Below are 18932 nucleotides of genomic sequence, written 5' to 3' on the forward strand. Positions count from 1 at the left end.
GATAGTTAAAGTTGTGTGTTGAAAACTTGACATGCGCAAAAACTTACTCGTAAGAAAATATGTAAATTGCACTGCTAAATTGGCAAATGCAACTTTGATTTTGGATACTTCATCTTTCTAGAGTGTAAAAGGTTTTCTTCTCTTATTTTTTTTTTTTTTTTTGACAGCCAGAGAAAAGGGAAATTACTCCCTAACAAGACTAACAGAAACACAATGAAAATAAGGTAGTATGTCATCAATCTTCTTTTTAGTCACCCTATCGCCCAGTGTGCTCGTGTAATCACTTTGCATCCACCTAAGGACATTCTTGTTAGCAGCTTCAATCTTCAGATGCCACAAGTTCAATCTCTGAGCCTCCTGTAGACCTGTAAGCACTGCATCTAGGAATTCTGCCTCACGATTCTGCTGCTGATGCCCGCTTTCCCCATGCTTCAAGATAGTACCTGCAGAAATCAAGTTCCATTCTAATCTACCTCTCTTCCCACCTTTTCTACTACCACCTATTTTTAAGCTAGTAGTATTACAAGTACCAGACCTTGAGACCAGGTTGATGCTGTCAATTTGTTGATCGTTCTGACAGAGGTCAGCTTCCTGGCTGCCCCCAAAACCAGGGGGCCAAGACTGAGAGTTGCCAGGGTGAGCCCTTGCATCATGTGTTGTTTCCTGATCTCTTATGATATGTAAGCTTACTCTGCTTTCCATTATCTTGATTGCAGCCCCTGGGTTTGGTTTTATATTCCTAAAAATTTTATTATTCCTGGCCTCCCAAATGCAATCGAGCACAGCAAGGAACATCGGATAACCCTCACTCAGCCTTCTCTCCCTATCACTTAGGACTCGCATCCAATTATAAATCCACTCAGATATAGGAATGTTTGACTGGTTGCTGACATTGATCCCTAGCCTGCAACCTCTCCAAACATGGCTGGCGAAACTACAATCTCTAAAAAGATGCTCCTGTGTTTCTAGGAAATTGCTGCTAGTAGAATCATCATCAGAGCATAGCCTGCAATTGTGGTCTTCCCCTAAGCCTCTCTTTTTCCTCTCACTGCCGACAGGAAGGGCATGTTTCAAGATTTTCCACGAGAAAATCTTTTGTTTCGGTCTACCTGAGCATTTCCAGAATTTTTTCCAATTTATATTATGCCTCAAATTTTTTTATCGAGTTCTTGACCTCTAGGTGATTTCCTTCATAGAGTGCTCTATAACCACTTCTTACCGAGTAATTGCCATTTCTATCACCTTTCCAAATGATTAAATCCTCGCATCCTTTACTCATAGGCTTAATAGAGCAGATTTGTTTGACCGAAACATCAGAAAACCATTGTTTACAAGCATCCATATCCCAATCCCCACTTTCCTTCCTTAGTGTGGCAACACTGCTGTTGTTGGAGCATCCTTGATATCTCCATTCCGGGACTGCACCATTGACCCAGGGATGGTGAATCTTTGCATAGCACCCATCACCTATGGACCAAGCACACCCTTTTTTTAAAACTTGCAAACCCCATTTGATGCCATTCCAACCCCACGAACCAGCACATTTCCTACTCCAAGACTCTTCAAAAAGAGAAAAACGGTCAATTCCATACTTAGCTCTGAAGACTTGGCTGATCAAAGAATCCCTATCCTTTATTATTCGCCACCCTTGTTTGGCAATTAGAGCTTGATTAAAAAACCAAGCATCCAGAATACCAACTCCACCTCTGTCTTTACTCTGAGTTAGGTGCGCCCATCCTTTCCAGTGAACACCCTTACTGTTTTTACTACCAAGCCACCAAAACCGAGCGATAATGCTATTAATACGCTTCAAAATTGTGACAGGGCATTTAAAGATCGAGAGCACATAAGTCCCTAAATTAGCAAGCACTGACTTTATAAGGGTTAGTCTACCAGCCTGAGATAAGAAAATTGAGTTCCATGCTGTCAATCTATCTTTCACCTTATCTACAAGCTTGCTAAAGATTTGTTGCTTAGAACAACCAAAGTCAGCAGGGATCCCCAAATAGTTACCAAAATTGTTACTTCTTGAGATGCCTAGGTGTTCACTATGCAAATTTATCTCCTCCTCACTATGATTTGGACTTGCCAATAAAATTGACTTTTCTTTGCTGATCACTTGGCCAGAGGCTCTGCAATAAATTTCTAGGACCTTCTTTAACGAGTCCACAGAGCTCTCATTTCCTTGTAAAAAGAAGGCCGAGTCATCGGCAAAAAATAGATGACTGATAGTAGGAGCTCGATTTGCCACCTTAATCCCAACTATTCTACCTCTACTTTCTTCTTCTCTGATGAGACCTGATAGGCATTCCATGCACAGAATGAACAAGTACGGGGAGAGGGGGTCCCCTTGTCGAAGCCCACATTTTGGAGAAAATCTCCCCGTAGGTGAACCGTTAATAATTATAGAAAAAGACACAGTTCGTACACAGTTCATTATGGTTTTTACCATCAAATCTGGTAAACCAAACTTGATTATTACTCGTTCCAAAAAGTCCCATTTGATCCTATCGTAAGCTTTGCTCATATCCGTTTTTAAAACTAATTTCCTTTTCATGCCTTTTTTTGTCTTTCTTATATTTTTTAATAGTTCATGAGCAAGAAGGATATTATCCGAAATAGCCCTCCCCGGGATAAAAGCATTTTGGAAATGACTAACTAGGCCACTTATCACTTTTCTTAATCTATTTGTGATGCATTTGGAGATGATTTTATAAACCACATTGCATAGTCCAATTGGCCGTAGTTTGTCCATGGTTTCTGGATTCTCACATTTAGGGATTAAAGCAATATTTGTGCAATTTAATTCCTTTAGAATATTACCTGTTCTAAGGCAAGAAAGAACGGCATTGGTCACATCATCCTGTACCCAACACCAGTTTTTTTGGTAAAACCCGGCTGGTACGCCGTCAGGTCCTGGGGCTTTCCAAGGTTTCATGGCGAAAAGGGCGTCCTTGACTTCCCTCCTAGAGTATGGTTTTGAGAGGATATCCCTCTGATCCTCTGTGAGTACCGTGTTAATGCAACTTATGGCAGGAACGATATCTGAATCTCTGGAGATTGCGAGTCCAGGGCTATTACTCTCGTACAACTCTTTGAAGTAGTCCCCCGCAACTTGAGCTATGGCTTTCTCTTCTGTAATCCACTCCCCTTGTGCATCCTTGATCGCCTCCAATTTATTCCTAGCTTTCCTACCCTTTACGCAATTGAAAAAATACCTCGAGCACGTATCTCCAGCGTAATCCCAGTTCAACTTCGCCCGTTATCTCCAATATATAGCCAAGTTCCTTGAATATTCTTCTAGTTGTTTGCTTACCTTCCTAAATTCTTCCTCCTTTCCTTCATTTTCTAGTAACAATTGAGCTTCTAGAATATCTTTCTCAAACTTATCCCACTCCCCACTCCCCACTCCATTCCTCTCTTTTATCTAGAGTCCATTTTTTAATTTCTCTTTTTGTTCTTTGCATTTTTTTTACCAGGCTATACATAGGGGATCCTCTTTGCTGTACATTCCAGCTATCCTTGGCAGCTCTAATGCACTCTTCGTAGTTGAGGCTCCACTCCTCAACCTTGTAGATGCTTCGTTTCTTTTTGCTAATTGGAGTCGTTTGGAAGATGACTGGCGCGTGATCAGAGAGTTGGATCAGTTGGTGAGTAAGGATTGCATTTGGAAAATTCATGAGCCAACGAGTGTTAGCATATCCTTTGTCAAGTCTTTCCAAAACTATTCCTCTCCCTCCCTACCATTAGACCAAGTGAAACGAGGCCCTTCAAAATTTAAATCATGTAAATCATTAGAGTCCTTCCATTCATTAAAATAACGGCAACCTCTAATGTTAGTAGAATTAGCTCCCAGTTTGTCTAAGTGAGAGCTAACTTGGTTAAAATCACCTATGATTGTAAGTGGTAAATCTAGTTGAGGATTTACCCATTGCTTAAGGCAATCCCATACATCCTTTCTAAGGGAGGTACAAGGCTCACCTTACACCAAAACCAATCTCCATTTTCCATTCATAGGATCATTAATATCGACTACAATGAAGTTGATACAAGCAAAAACAACTTCAAAAGAGTTCTTGTTTTTCCATCCTAACCAAAGACCGCCACTTAATCCTTTCGGATTGACACCTTTAAAGTAATTAAAGCCTAAATTCCTAAGACGGTTAAAAACTAAATCCGGATTACTTTTGGTTTCCGATAAAAAAAATAAAATCTGGGGCAAAAGACCCAACAAGTCTTCTAAGCTTAGGAATTATCGGGGTTGTTGGGCTTTTAATTCCCCGACAATTCCAAAATAGCCCAATCACTGAGCTAGAGGTGGTTGAATTGGGTCAACCACCGCAAGCCCATCTCCTGCAAAATGTAAGACAATATTAGCTTCAAAATCAAAGTTGCTACTTGGCCCTGGCCCAGGTTCAGTGGAAGAAGATGGCCCTGGCCCAGGAACAGTTGAAGAGGATGGCCCTGCTCCTGAAGCTTCACAGCTAAGGATGTTTTTCCCTTTTTTCTTCTTTCTTACAACCAACGAGTCAGCATCATCCTCCTCTTCGTCTATAAATTGAATCGAAACAAGGTCAAGGTCCGAGATAGCTTTCCTCTTCAAAGGGCACCTGTCCTGTTTGTAACGCCTCTTTTCTCTCTTCTTCTTGAACCTCCTGCTTCCCATCAAGCGTCCTCGCTTATCTTTCTCACACCATTTGGAGAAAACGAGTGCACTATCCGACATAGTTTCTTGCGGAAAAGCTGATTCAGACTCCCTGGTACCAGAGATTTCCACCGCCAATTTTTCAATCCTATTCTCACTTTGCCTTTCCAGCACTGGAATCGCTTCCAAACTCCTCTGTTCTAGCAGATCTTCTTCATTAAAATCAACTTGCTGTTCACCATCCCATGGACTCATCGGGTTTTCGGGGATCTGACCCACTATGAAGGCCGCATCATTATCCCCTCCTTGATAGTCCATTGGTTCATAAATCGGTGAGTCCGATTCCCTAATTTCAACAGCCTGTGGGTAGCTTTGCGCATCGTATTCTATGAAGAAACGCTGATTGTAGCCAGCGTTGTCAATTCTTCGTCCTGCGATCTCATCATTGGGTTCTACCCTTGATTGAATCGCCGAGTTCATGAGTAGATCGAAATGGAGACTTTCAATTGTCGGCCCGTACCTAGGCACTAGGTCTGAGCCCAAAATTTCAGAGTTTTCAGCTTGAATCGGGTCCGCCGCCGCCGCATCGATGTACGGATCCCTTCCACTGCCATCTCCCTGTAAATCGCCATTGAAATTGTTTTCGATCTGCATGGCCCCTGTCACTGTTGGGTTTACCTGAACACCACCCTCAGTCTCCACCTCCATCTCCGCGGCTGGGGGCGATTGCGGTTGATTGTCCTGCCCCTGCACATTTCCTTGGCTAACCACAGGCCCCCTAAAGGGAGCTCCCCTGCTACTGAAATGGGAGCCAGGCGCTATCGTTCTGCCCCCATTCTGAATGCCCAAATCAAAGTCAACCATTATGTCCGAGGCCCTAAAATTAGGGGAGGGGGGTTGGTCAGTTTCCACCAGCCTCGCCCTAGTGGTTATAGTTCTTTCCGACGCTGGTGTAGCGCGCATGTCCAAATTGAACATCGAAAATCCCTCCTCTGCCTCGAGGGGGGGGATTCCCCTACATAGATATTGCATCATTAAGTGATCAATATCTTGCTTAATTAAGTCCTCATGCCTCGTGCACCTGTTGTGTTTATGCCCGATTCTACCACAACGTAAACAGTATTTGAAAAGATTTTCATAGCGTAATTGGATCCAGATGACAGAGTCATCATCGAGTTTAAGAAAGAAACCTGGAATGAGCGGTTCGCCAATGTTGAGTTTGACTTGAATTCTGAGATAATCGCTTCTTGGCACGAAATTTGGTTCGAGATCAATCTCGAAAGGCAATCCCAGCATTTCCCCAATTGTCTCCGCCATATGTGAATTCAGGTATTCACAGGGGAGACCGCATATCCGTACCCAGAATTTGGCTCTTCTGAACCGTACAGTGTGAGGTACTTGGTTTGGTAGCCATGGTGCAAATACCATCAGCGCACCATCAAAGTTAGCCTTCGTCATCTCTAGTATCTCTCTTTTATCCTCGTCATTCGAGCACTTAAAAACATACAAGTCATTCATCTTGAAGACACTTATATGTCCTCTCTTGCGCCATCTTGAGTTGACAAAACTCTGAATTGAAGCAGGGCTAAGTGTTTGGTAGTCCAAGAGATAACCATAAACACATAATTGCCAATATGCCCTGCTCCCGTGCACTCTACTTGGCTCAATCTCAGCAAGAGCCGCTGCTCGATTAATGTTTCTGTTTGCATATTGAACATTGTTCATGTTGAAAATTGTGTGAAGGATGATTGAAGAAAATTTAGATTGAGTGTTTGAACTGGTTGAGGAGGTAGCTAAACATATATACTACCACCTTGGCAAGGAGGCGTTTCGAATTCTAGCCTTGGTGCTGGTGTCCATTACATGCAGATGGACTTTGATTAACGAGAATTACTGCCGTAATTAATTGGTGGGTTTACAGACCCAAAAAAAGACAATTACCTTCTGTTAACAGGATGCCGATTTTCGTTACAAGCATAACTCCGTTTGGAGCTTGCCAAACCAAAAACTAAACGGAGGCCCAACGACAGTTAACGACCTTTAGGGAGGGGAGAAAATTGTCGTTACGAGCGCAATGATTAAGCGATTAAAAGCTATTGGCCTTTCTTGAAGGTGCCAATTAGCGTTGCCAGGTCACACAGGGGGGAGAATTAGAAAGGAATTACCATGAGTAAAACTCCACCCAAAAAAGATAATGATTATGATTCTAGTAACATTAATTGGCGGACCACCACCTCTAGACCCCAAAGGGGGAAAACTCTATTCCTAGAGTTAGAAGCTCTCTAATTCTAGAGAGAGAAAAAAAAGCGTTTTCTTCTCTTAATGATTACTCCATATAATGTACATCCATTAGAGAAGTTCACAGTTTATTCATAATTTACGGTTATTTCAAATCAGGAATTCAGAAATTCGGATCAAGTAACAAACAATTTGCTCAATTTTATTAAGTAGCACATAAACGTTGATCAGTGTCTGAGGCCATATGGTAAATTTTATGACCAATAATACAAACGTCATCCATGATTCAATTTAAGTCAACAAAATACTCTTCAAACAGACTCAGCCAGCATTCAGCTAGACTACAGCAGTATAAATTGTAGATCAATCAATGAAAAGCGCGCTACTTGAGGTCAACAAAGTACTTAAGGTTCAATAAGTTCAAGCCACTAATCTTGTGATTAGTACTTAAGGCTTGCAGAGAGTACTGTCTTATTCCAGCACTAGTTGTCTAGGATCAAAATCAGCCTTCTTAAGAGACAACCCTGACAAATACGCAGAAAGAAAATTCTCTCGTAAAAACCTTACACCAAACCAATCAGACTCCTGTATCCAACCCACCATATAACCTGTGAAAATGAGTTCAGATGCTCTCCATCTCCTCTTGTTTGCATAATTGTTCAATGCTCTCTTTATCCTGTCACGGTGGTTATCCTCATTTTCACAGCTCCTCTGAGAAATCGAGTTATTTAGAAAGGCATTGGCAAGACATCTTGCTAGAATGACCCCGTCTTCTAGAGCTAAGGACCCTCCCTGGCCAAGCTCTGGTGTCATTGGATGGCATGCATCGCCTGTTACACATACATTGTCTTTGCTTATGTTTCCAAATAGAACCTCCAATGGAGGCCTATATCCAATTGGAGAACGTACGATTTCTTCTACTCCGGTGTCTCCTATCAACACACTTATTTGCTCAGGCACCTTACCAAGTTTACTCAACACAAATTTCTTCAGCTTCAATTGATCAGCTTCTAGCAGTTTCCTGTTTTCTGTTACATCAGTCATCAGCTAGAGCACATTTAACCAGACACTCAGTTATATATAGTGTCTCAGCTTGACCACATCTTTGGGCCTTTGGCATACATTTTTTTTAGTCATTTTTAAAGCTAAGATATAACTGATAACTTAACCATGTACTACGTATTAGCTTCAATTGATCAGCTTCTAGATAAAGATAATTGTATAATAGGCAATACCGCCAAAAAATACCTTGAGCTGATGGAAACCAGGTCAAAAACCAATAAACAGCATTGTCATCACAGGGAACAATAGCATATCTAACACCATTTCCCATCGTCAACTGAAATTTAGGCTCGAAACCATGACCTTTCTCATAGTATGCAAAACCCCTTATAGCTGATCTTCCTGACAATGCTGGTTTCTTGAATCCTAACCATTTTGCCACCACTGAATTCACCCCATCACACCCAACCAATACCTGCTCATTTAAAATGACATCAAGAACCAATTAGCCATCTTAACAATCTTCCCTGCATTTTCTAATACCTCAATAATATTCCGAAACCAAATTAGAGATCAATGACCACCTTAAAATCCAAGGTTGGTTTTCTGAAATCAAATATGAGCCATATATTGGTGGAGTACTGGCGTAAAAGATTCATTCTATCAATTTATGTTAAGTCCTTTGAAAATCTTGGACAAGTAAAATGTTCGGCATTATTATTACCTTGGTCTTAAGGGTAGACCCATCAGCTAGGCACACAAGCTTTAAAGAGCCTGATTCTTCAATAGAGATGACCTTAGAGGAATACCTTATTGTGTCACTTGGTAATTCTTTTGCAAGTGCTTCTAGTAGGACCTTTCGTTTCACACATCGAACTTCATGATCACCACTGCAGTTTCTCATAGTTCATTATTTCAATGCTAAGAAGTAAGACCAAACTTGATACAAGTGAATCAATAGAGAAATAAAAAGGTAGATTAAACTATAGATCACTTTTAACTCACTATTTCCCCTTGCTTGTTAATGAAACATTTGAAATCAAATCTCCTGTAACTAAAGATGAACAACATATCCTGCACCCATAAAATTACAGAGATATTATGCTACCAGACTAAATTTTAGGAAAATAGATCAAATTAAAACATGTGGACCAAAATCTGTATGTAGTTACCCAACAAGCTGGTCATGTTGTTGTCTAAGTGAATCGCCGAGCCCAAGAGCATCCAAAGCCCTCCAAGCATTAGTCCAAACTGTGATAGTGATCCCAGCTGCTCTCAGGACATCTGCTGATTCCAACACCAAACATCTTATTCCCAACCTGCAAATAAGAATGGAAAAATAAAATATAATCAAATGAAGTTAATAAAGCTTTCGAGTGATAATGTACCAATATATATACTAGTATATACCTGTGAAGTGCTAAAGCAGTAGCAAGACCAGATATTCCAGCTCCAACAATCACGATGTCTGAAACAATTTCCATCTTGCAAATTAGCAAAAAAAAGGACGGCCTTTCAAAGAATTCCTACAGATATGAGATGATCAAGTCAATTTTTCCTGTATGTACTTACATCAGTACATTAACCGGGAAGTTTAGTACAACTTGACTGAAACAATGGACGCGTTCTTTGGCAAACAAGATGGTTTAATCCAGGTCGCCATCTATCAGCACTAGCAAATTTGTATTGTATTATTAGTCTACAGAACATTATTATCTTAGATACTAAACATCATTAAACAAAGCCAATTGTCTCATTTCCTATCAATTTTTTCAGAGAGACTAGTCCAATTAAGGCAAGTGGGATTGATGAGCCATTAAACTAGTTAAGTCATAATCTTAATCTAGTGATATTAGGTGAGAAAATAATGGATCATAAAATTTAAGCTGATATTACAAATATGGTCAGAACTGGATGTTTGAATATCAATCTGCTCCTATAATCTAGTTTAATCACCACGATTGAAATTGTTAAATATTCAGCTAACTTATCAGTTTATTACTCTGTATCAATTTTATTTACGCTTCCACAGAAGTCCATAACATTTTCTCAAAATTCACTTGTTCGAAAATCTAATTGAATAATTTACTACTAAATCTACAAAGACTGAGTAAACAGAAAGAACCTTAGAAAAATAAAAGTAGCTGCTGTAAATTAGGAATTTTCATCCCATATTTTTTTGAGCTTATATATTGATTAATGTTGAAAGAGGAGTAACTAAAGTACTTATTCATGAGCTTTAATATTCGAGCACAAGTTGTCTAGGATCAACATCAGCCTTCTTAAGAAACAACCCTGAAAGATATGCAGAAAGAAATTTCTCTCTTATAATCCTCATACCAAACCAATCAAACTCCTGTATCCAACCAAGCATATACCCTGTACTAATGAGGTCAAACACTCTCCATCTCCTCATCTTCGCGTAGTTTTGTAGCCCGTTCTTTATCCTCTGATGTTGATCCTCATTTTCACGATTTACCAAGGCATCAGCGAGGCATCTTCCTAGAATGACCCCGTCTTCTAGAGCAGAACACCCTCCCTGGCCTAGGTCTGGTGTCATAGGGTGGCATGCATCACCTGCTACACATACATTGTCTTTGCTTATGTTTCCATATAGGATCTCCCATGGAGGCCTATATCCTAGTGGAGAACATACGATTTCTTCAACTTTCGTGTCTTCTATCACAGCCTTTATTTGGTCAGGCACCTTCCCAAGTTTACTTAGCACAAATTGCTTCAGCTTCAGTTGATCAGCTTCTTGCAGATTTTTGTTTTCTGTTAAATCAGTCATATTTTAAGTCTCAGTTTTTTTATTCAAATCTTTGGTTTGGAATTACAAAATTTCATAATGGTATAATGCACTTTGAGTATATAGGCTATAATTAACAGCAGTGACTTCATTATATAACTTGTTACTAATCATGATTTGTATACCTTCAGAAGATGGAGACCAGGTCAAAAACCAATAAACAGCAGTGTCATCGCAGGGAACGATGCCATATCTAACACCATTTCCCACCAACTGATGAAATTTAGGCTCAAAACCATGGCCATCCTTATAGTATGCACAACCTCTTACAGCCGATCTTCCAGGCAATGACGGTTTCTTGAATCCAAGCCACTTTCCGACCACTGAATTCACTCCATCACACCCCAACAACACCTGTTTGTGTAATTGGTGTAAACAACATTAGAAGCCTGTTAGCCATGATATTAACTTCATTATATATCCTCATATCTTAGATTAAACCATGTAATTAAGGAAATACAGGGGACAAGAATGTCTATTTCAAAATAATACTGATGAAAATAAGTTTCAATAATTAATAAGTTTCCTTGACTTAATCCAAATACACTCTTCTTAAAGACCAGTTTAGACTTCAGAGTGTCATTTGAATGTGCATTGAAATGACAGCATTTGACATTCTAGCTTTATCTTATGTGTCATTGCACACAAAAAATAATACAAAAATAAATTTATCTACTCTTCATAGCCCAAGTAACGTAATCAGGGTCATAGCTTCATAAGCTGTTCCAATTTCTGAAGGTCGCCACCGGCTCGAGGTTTGAGCATATGTTCAAACATGGAATCAAGCCATATCATGATTCATAATATACCTCCCTCATGCTCTGTAAAGGTTTATTTATAACCAGTCAACTGTAACATACCAGAAAAGGGAGGGGAAAAAAAATAACTACACAATGGCCAATCATTTACGCAGAATAATACATTACCTAATAGGCAACAAAATAAAAGAGCACAGCTTTGCACTTCTAGGTATGTTTTAACACTAACCATAGGCCATAACTGACATCATCCTCAATGCAAAGGGTTAGACACGAGCCTTCTTCCTGCAAAATTTGTGTTTCAAAAATTCTTCCAATTGTTGAAACACAGTTGTAAATATTCCTGCAACAAAATCCATATGAAGCAAAAGCATGAGTAGGCATACTTCATTACTTCCCACAAATTTATATTCACAAGCATGTATGTAATTTCTTCACGAATCCTCAAAACTTGTTACCGACACAGGAATAGGTTATACACAAAAGGCTCAAGCTTTCTTGTTGCTAGTGGGGATCGGGGATGCTATGCCATGAACTTGTTAATGTACAATTGTACATTCATATAAAGGTATACATAAATTATTGGTATTCCCTCAAGTTATGACTTTGTATGAAATCAGTCACATGTGTAACATCATCCAGTCTCTGAACTCTTCACTACTTGACAATATACGTTAGAGGAATTCAGAGGGAACACCAGTTTCTGTACAAAATGATAAAATATGCACCATTCTTTATAAATAAATGGAATTTTGAAAATTTTACTGTCAAGGTAGAATGAGAAGAAAAGTGTCAAGGGTCACAAGACTCACAACATATGTAATTATGTACAGAAGGTCAACAGTACAAGTGGTGAGAGAGCCATTATCAACGATTGATCACATCACAAAACTCATATGTACGGTTTCAAATTAAGATAGAAATCTTTCAAAAAGACCTAAAATGAGGAAAGTTGCTTAATAAGCAAAACATAGAAAAACAAAAAAATTACAAAAAAAAAAAATTGAAAAGCAAGTTCTCAAGGAAGATTTTTAATAGGGAATGATCTAAAAAAGATGAACAAGGAAGCTACTACCTGCGAGTGTATTATCTCCCGGCTTTAATGATGCTTTCACCAGGAGTGTACCAGGGATGTGCTGGAAGACCTTGTGACAAAAAAATAAATTACTTGTATATTACAAGTGTCAGTTCTGAAAAATCCATAACCATTTCTGAAGTTCAAGTCATACCAAGACGCGAAAAGATAAGTTTACTGGACTATTTGAACAATTTGCACTCCTCGATATTTCAGCCACACGCAAGCAAGTAGAAGCCTCGTCAAGATTTTTGACATCAGTCTTCAACATAGTGTCACAATGATCATTTGTTGCACTTACCTAAGCATAGAGAAGTGTCAACATTAAAGTGCAGTTTGACATTGACACAATGGAAAAAAGTAAATAGACACAATGGTAATGCATAAACTCACTTCAACAGTAAATGATGAATCATTGCATTTGCAGGATACACCAAAGTAGCTGAAAAAGGATTCCACAGACTGCAAAACATCAAAGGCACTGGTTTGATGCTGGAGACCCTGAAAATTCCAGAAAACTCTAAATCAGATGTGTAGACTGGCAGTACCAAAACACCTTATGAAAAGGGAACAACCAGCTTCCTGGGGGAAAATGGGTGTGACACCAAAAAAAAGTTACTCCCTAATTTCCTACCAATGTCCAAAGAAATATAGAATACACTGCTTAAAATAAATTAGATAATAGAATAGCTTAACATCACATCACCATAAATAAATAATCTGAGATTATAGTGTATTTCCATATGGCAACCATAAAACATAAGCAGATATAATGTAAATTGTAATCTACTGAGATGCATTCCTGATTAAAAATCTTTTTATCTGAAGTTAAACACTCATTTTAGTTCCAGTAAGAAAGAATTCATTTACCATAGTACTTAACCAAAATAAATAGTGTGTTCGGAAAATTGGAAGTAAAGAAGAGAAGATTCAGACATGACGAAAGAGTACATCTGAACTTCCGAAGATGATAATAGACATGTGCAAACCATAACCATTGAATAGGAAGAACAGCATTAGTAATATTCCTATGTAAACAGAGTAGGTTAGGTAAATAAATAAATAAACAATGATCCCTTAGAAAGATGTAAACAATCCATAAACCTTGGGTTTCATAAGTAGCTTAGATATTCTAATCACCCAAACCAACCAGACATCTTGATACCGAAGCTAATAAGAATCATTGAATAATGAAAGGGAGTATTTGTTTGCTTCCTTAAGTAAGGTCATGTAGAAAATTACCTTCCAATATCTGCTAGCAATTTAATAAAAAATAGAATGATTTTAATGGGAAAAAATGTACAACTCCTATACTTATTACTCAAAAACTTTCAAAGACCAAACAACAGAGTCATGAGGCATACCTCGAGCATGAAGGATGGACTACTATTACCCCTCACATGAGAGGAAACCAAAATTTTGGCTGGAGGCATGAAAGACCAAGCAAGTCCCCATTGAGAAGTCTGACCCTGGACAAATTCAGTAGTTTTCACAATGGTGACTCCCACTTCCCGGAGCTTTGACATCAGAAACTTAAGGTTTGACTTTTTCCCAAGCATTGAAGTGTACCACCTGCAAGCAAATGTGGATCAGACAACATTCACAAAATCACCACCTGAAAACATTAATCATGATGAAACTAACCCATAGAAAAATTTCTGTACCGAAATGACTGCTTTAGCGCGACACTATCTTCAATAATGCGACTGATAAAAGCCCCCTCTCCGCCAGGGCAGACCATCTCTTTTGGCGTCCCACCACACGAAGTTTTTGGATTCAGTCCTGCTTCCTCCATGCTTTCAAAGAATGGAGGGTTGCACATACAAAAATCAAATTTTTCTCCTTCTTTAACTACACCAAGAAGGATAGGTGGCCCATGATAACCTTTGTCTATTTTGGGTTCATCAGGAGGACTCAAGGACTGAGCCTTAGCTTCATCATCCCTCCTTTCATCCAAACCTTCCACTTCTTCGCCATTTACTGAGTGCACGATATCCAATTCACCCTCAGGATCAATAACAGCAGGTTCATCAAGATCTCTCGTTTCATGTTTGGTCAAATCATCAACATCTTCCTTCTCTTGGCAATCACCACTTGTCTTATTACCATCTAAATGTAAGGTTTCACAATCATTGGCAGGTCCAGCAACCTCAACCCTTCTAATTTCAATCAGTTCCGATATATGTGGATTACTTTTAACATTTTTCTCCGCCCACTCTAAGGCTACATCAGTTACATCTACACTCGAATACAGTAAAGTTCAAATTAGACATATGCATACTAATATTTCAACAAGAAAAGACTTAAACAGGTTAATTGCTGGATACTAAAAAGACTACCTGAGCCAACAAAACTCCAACCTAAAAGAGATGCACCAAGAAGAGGGTAAATACAATTTGCCCCAGTTCCAATATCAAAGCCTCTTACTTTAGCTCCATCAACATTGTTTTTCTCAATAAAATCAGATGCTAAAAGATCCTCAATCCAATGTATGTAATTTGACCTATTGGGAACAGTTGGGCACAACTGCCCATCAGGAATCCACCTAAAATACCATCATTTATCCCAAATCAAATCCAGGCATACAGTAATTCAATCAAACATGACAAATTTAAGCAATTTGTAAGATAATCACAACAACCCAGAAACCAAATTCACAAGGCAAGGTAATAAAATTCAAGCATTTGAAGAAAAACCCAGAAACAAATTACATATATGAAAGTCTATATAATGAAGAATAAGGAGATGAAATAAAGAAAGTACCAATTGAGAGGGTGGTCATGGAGAAGGAGGACGCGGGTGAGTTCACGAGTTGCATTGAAATCAGTCCAATCAATTCTGGGTCGACCGTCACGAGAGTAGAAAACGAAGGAAGAAAACGAGGGATAAAGAAAAGCGAGGAGAGAGAAATCAGGAGGATTATCAGCGTATCTGTTACGAGGATGAATGCTTCGCCTCTCGCCACCGCCACCGCCGCCGCCACCGCGTTTCCTCTTCTTGCTCCCCATCTGAACTGACTGAGCAGAAATGAATATTTTATAAGAGAGGAAAATTAGGAGCTGAACTGAATTGATTAGAGCTGAACTGAACTAATTGAAGCTGAAATAAACAAAAATTAAGTAAATGTGAACAGACCCTAAAACACTAGTAACAAAGTAACTTCAACAGTTCAGCTACACAGTGTGGCCAGTCACATATAAAAATTTGTATTTTTTGGTTATCGTTAAAAAATAAATCAATAAAAAAAATTAGAAAAAAAAAAACACTTATATGGTAGCTTCAACAAATAAGGAATATATAGAGTATGGAACATAACTACTTAACTAGTGTGAAGCTTGAAACATGAGAGTGTATTTTGATTTAACTCGTAATTCACCCACATATTTATCGTGAGTTTCATGTGACAAGAAAATTTTAATTTTACAGCTTACAAGGTGTTTCGGTAAAATATGAGCTAATCGGGCCTCGAAGGGGTGCCTGAGAACCTCGGATTTGGGCCTTAAATGGACCTGCAAAATAAACCCCGAGCCCCGGGGCGGAGCTTCTGACGCCCACGTTAGTAGCCAAACAATGCTTGAGAGGAGTTTAGGAGAGAGAGTGGAGGAGTATGGTCATCTTAGATGATAAGAGTGACCTCTTTACCTTTGGCCACTTGAGGGGTATATGTAGTTATGGGCAATTATGGGCCATATTAGTGCATTTGGCTGAATTAGAGCCTCTAAGTACAAATTTTTACCTACACTCTACGGCAGGGAACACTGCCTGCACCCCCCGTCCGCGCGAGCCCCGCCCCCGCCCCTTTTCATTTATGAATTTTCTATAAATTTTTTGTAATATGTTCATTTCTGTATTGGTAAATGTGCATTTATAAATCATTAAATGTTCATTTTTATATAAGAGTTTTTGTTCAAATTAATATATTTTATGAATTGAATTTTAAGAATATTTTACCAATAAAAATGAGAGCAAATTTATTTATATGGATTGTTGCGTTTAAATCATTTTTATTATTAGAACTATTGCATCATCCAATGTACATTTTTGTTTATTCATGTTTCAACATATGTTCATTTTTGTATCATGAAATTTTCATTTCAATAGCCATGTGTAAGTTTTATAGTAAGATGTATGCAAATACATACATCTTAGAATTGTATTTATATAAATAAAGAGTTGTTAAAAAAAAATTCCAATATAAAATAAATTCAATTTAATTGCAATAATAATGCATTTCCATATAGCTATACTATTATATGTAATTGTTTCATAAACACGAAAGTGAACATTATTGTTTGGGCAGTCGAAAGACTATCACGAAGTCGGTTTGAACATTTAGGTTTTTTGTTTATGAACATATTGCTTTTCTAATATGAGCATTGAATTTTGTATCATTGATCATTAACGACTTGTTTACTTTTCATAAGGAAGAGCAATCAATATTAGAAATATAATTTACATACTAGATGTTTTGTATCATCTAGCTACCAATATTAAAATGAAATTCATAAAATAGAAATAAGCATTTATTTAGCTTCCAAAATGTCAAAATTTGTCTATTAAAATGAACATCGTCTCTTATTTTAATGTGTGGTATTAATATTCAAATAACATTTTACAACATAAAAAATGAACAATTATTAAACTTGAATGAATATCTTTTAATGTGCAATTGAACATTTAATAAAATTTAAATAAACATCTATTAAAATAATTATCTGCATATATATGTGAATGAACATTTACCCATATGTAAATGAACATATATTATTGTAAATATAAACACAATATCAATATAAAAATGAACTTCAATTACCATTTCAATACATTGTCATTTAATACATTTCGTTAAATAACAGGTACATAAAATCATCTAATTGACCCATTTAATTGAACTAATGTTTGGATTCATGATTTGCAACACATTGCCTAAAATTTGAAACCCACTATATGAAATTGATAGCAAAAAATGTAAGACTTAAAATCTCGATTTACGTTCAGACTCATCATTCAATTTTTACATCAAGGTAATAAGGAGAAACCCAATCAACTAGACAGCTACTATAGATTTTCCTTTATATTTATCGTCTCACACAATGATTTTTTATCATTATTATCATATTATTTGTATGGGGTGGTAATACACTAGTTGTGATTGTTGTAATTCTATATTGACTTAATAGTTCATCAAAATTAGTAATGTTGTACTAGTAAACGTTCAATTCTATCTTATCTTTCTAACAAAATAAGTTGGCTAATTAAGAATTTTGATGCTTGTTGATGACTTAATGTTGATATAAGTGAAAATAGATGCTTTTGGAGACATAAGAAAAGATTATATTTTCTTGATATACATCATAATGAGGTAACATAGTTGTTTTATATGGTCTCTCACGTGCACATTTGTGACAGTAATATCAATATATGTGAGTTATGTAGGGTAAGAAACAAAATTACATGGACCACAATTTAGAGGTCACTAGTTAGAAATAATTCAAACAAAGTCTTGAAGAGGAATTATTTCCTTGCGTTGGCTAGCTTTTGCTTGTTTCTTGCGCTTGGCAACTAATAATTAATTTGATATTGGTTTCTCCTATGGACCTCCCTAACCCACTTGGGAAGCTATGTACATGCCATGTGACCTAGAAATTGAAGAATGAATGATTTATGAGCCTTTATTAGTAAACATCTTTTTTTCATGATTAACTTGGAAGCATGAGATTTATATACTTTATTAGAAGTATATTCCATTCTTCTATCTAAATCTTGTGGGGGGGGGGTGGTGGACTAGTGCGTGGTGAAGATATACTTTGTTCGCTTTTTTTTCTTTTTTGTTGCATTATTTTTTAAAACGGAAGTTTTAAATTAGTTGCATCGTTATCCTTTTTAGTTTATAAACTTCATATATTTCTCTCCTTTAAAATCTATGTATCTCTTTCACCGATCTCAAAAAATTGTTTAAGAGTCCGCAATTGGCGAAGTGATGCAACTAAAAACGGAGGAAGTATATTGGTTACAAGAATGAATGTATATTACCGTAAAAAAATAAAATAAAAATGAATGACCGTATATTGATATGATATTTTGAGAATATATGATATTATTGTGATAAGAGTCTAGTCTTAAGAGAGAATTATTGTGATACTAAGAGTCTAGTCTTAAGAGAAAGAATCAAGTGAAGGGCTTATTCACCAAGTATTCCTAAGGTCTAGGTACATTGTAAGGTAGCGATTATCATACAAATTAAAGAAATAAGCAGAGAATTAGAGAGGGAGGGGTATCTCAAATGGTTAAAGCTTCTCTTCCAACTTCAAGTTATCTTAATGCAACACCATTATAATTTTATGGTAAAACGCTATGAGGGTGTTGGATAAAATAACAAAAACCAAAAATATTAAATTAAATTAT

At 37.5% G+C, this 18932-nt stretch overlaps 3 protein-coding genes and 1 pseudogene across 6 annotated transcripts; all 4 read right to left on the bottom strand.

Moving 5' to 3' along the window:
• Positions 1–183: 183 nt before the first annotated feature.
• On the bottom strand, positions 184–4011 carry LOC145558105 (uncharacterized). Its single transcript, XM_081619251.1, has 5 exons — positions 3982–4011; positions 3477–3740; positions 3317–3427; positions 1210–3196; positions 184–1109 (listed from the first exon to the last, which is right to left on the bottom strand). Exons 1-5 carry the CDS (start codon positions 4009–4011, stop codon positions 184–186), a joined length of 3318 nt encoding a protein of 1105 aa, XP_081475377.1.
• Positions 4012–7354: 3343 nt separating this feature from the next.
• On the bottom strand, positions 7355–9369 carry LOC145560421 (monooxygenase 2-like). The gene is made up of 6 exons (XM_081621671.1): positions 9296–9369; positions 9058–9204; positions 8891–8959; positions 8610–8775; positions 8132–8360; positions 7355–7911 (listed from the first exon to the last, which is right to left on the bottom strand). The coding sequence occupies exons 1-6, from the start codon at positions 9367–9369 to the stop codon at positions 7355–7357; spliced, it is 1242 nt and encodes a 413-aa protein (XP_081477797.1).
• A 755-nt stretch (positions 9370–10124) lies between these two features.
• On the bottom strand, positions 10125–11512 carry LOC145558106 (monooxygenase 2 pseudogene; annotated as a pseudogene).
• LOC145559100 (uncharacterized) lies at positions 10820–15551 on the bottom strand. 4 transcript variants are annotated; one of them, XM_081620512.1, is made up of 9 exons: positions 15291–15550; positions 14867–15072; positions 14192–14765; positions 13892–14099; positions 12921–13028; positions 12682–12828; positions 12528–12597; positions 11682–11795; positions 10820–11048 (listed from the first exon to the last, which is right to left on the bottom strand). In XM_081620512.1, exons 1-8 carry the CDS (start codon positions 15533–15535, stop codon positions 11719–11721), a joined length of 1635 nt encoding a protein of 544 aa, XP_081476638.1. In that variant the 5' UTR covers positions 15536–15550; the 3' UTR covers positions 10820–11048; positions 11682–11718. The 4 variants fall into 4 exon arrangements, 3 of the variants coding, with proteins under 3 accessions (XP_081476638.1, XP_081476640.1, XP_081476641.1); XR_014092663.1 differs by lacking the exon at positions 10820–11048 and adding an exon at positions 11067–11515 and having other exon boundaries at positions 11621–11795; XM_081620514.1 differs by lacking the exon at positions 10820–11048 and adding an exon at positions 11067–11543.
• Positions 15552–18932: the final 3381 nt, after the last annotated feature.

The sequence above is a fragment of the Chenopodium album genome, chromosome 9 (assembly GCF_948465745.1).
Source record: "Chenopodium album chromosome 9, dcCheAlbu1.1, whole genome shotgun sequence".
Classification (NCBI taxonomy): Eukaryota; Viridiplantae; Streptophyta; class Magnoliopsida; order Caryophyllales; family Amaranthaceae; genus Chenopodium; species Chenopodium album.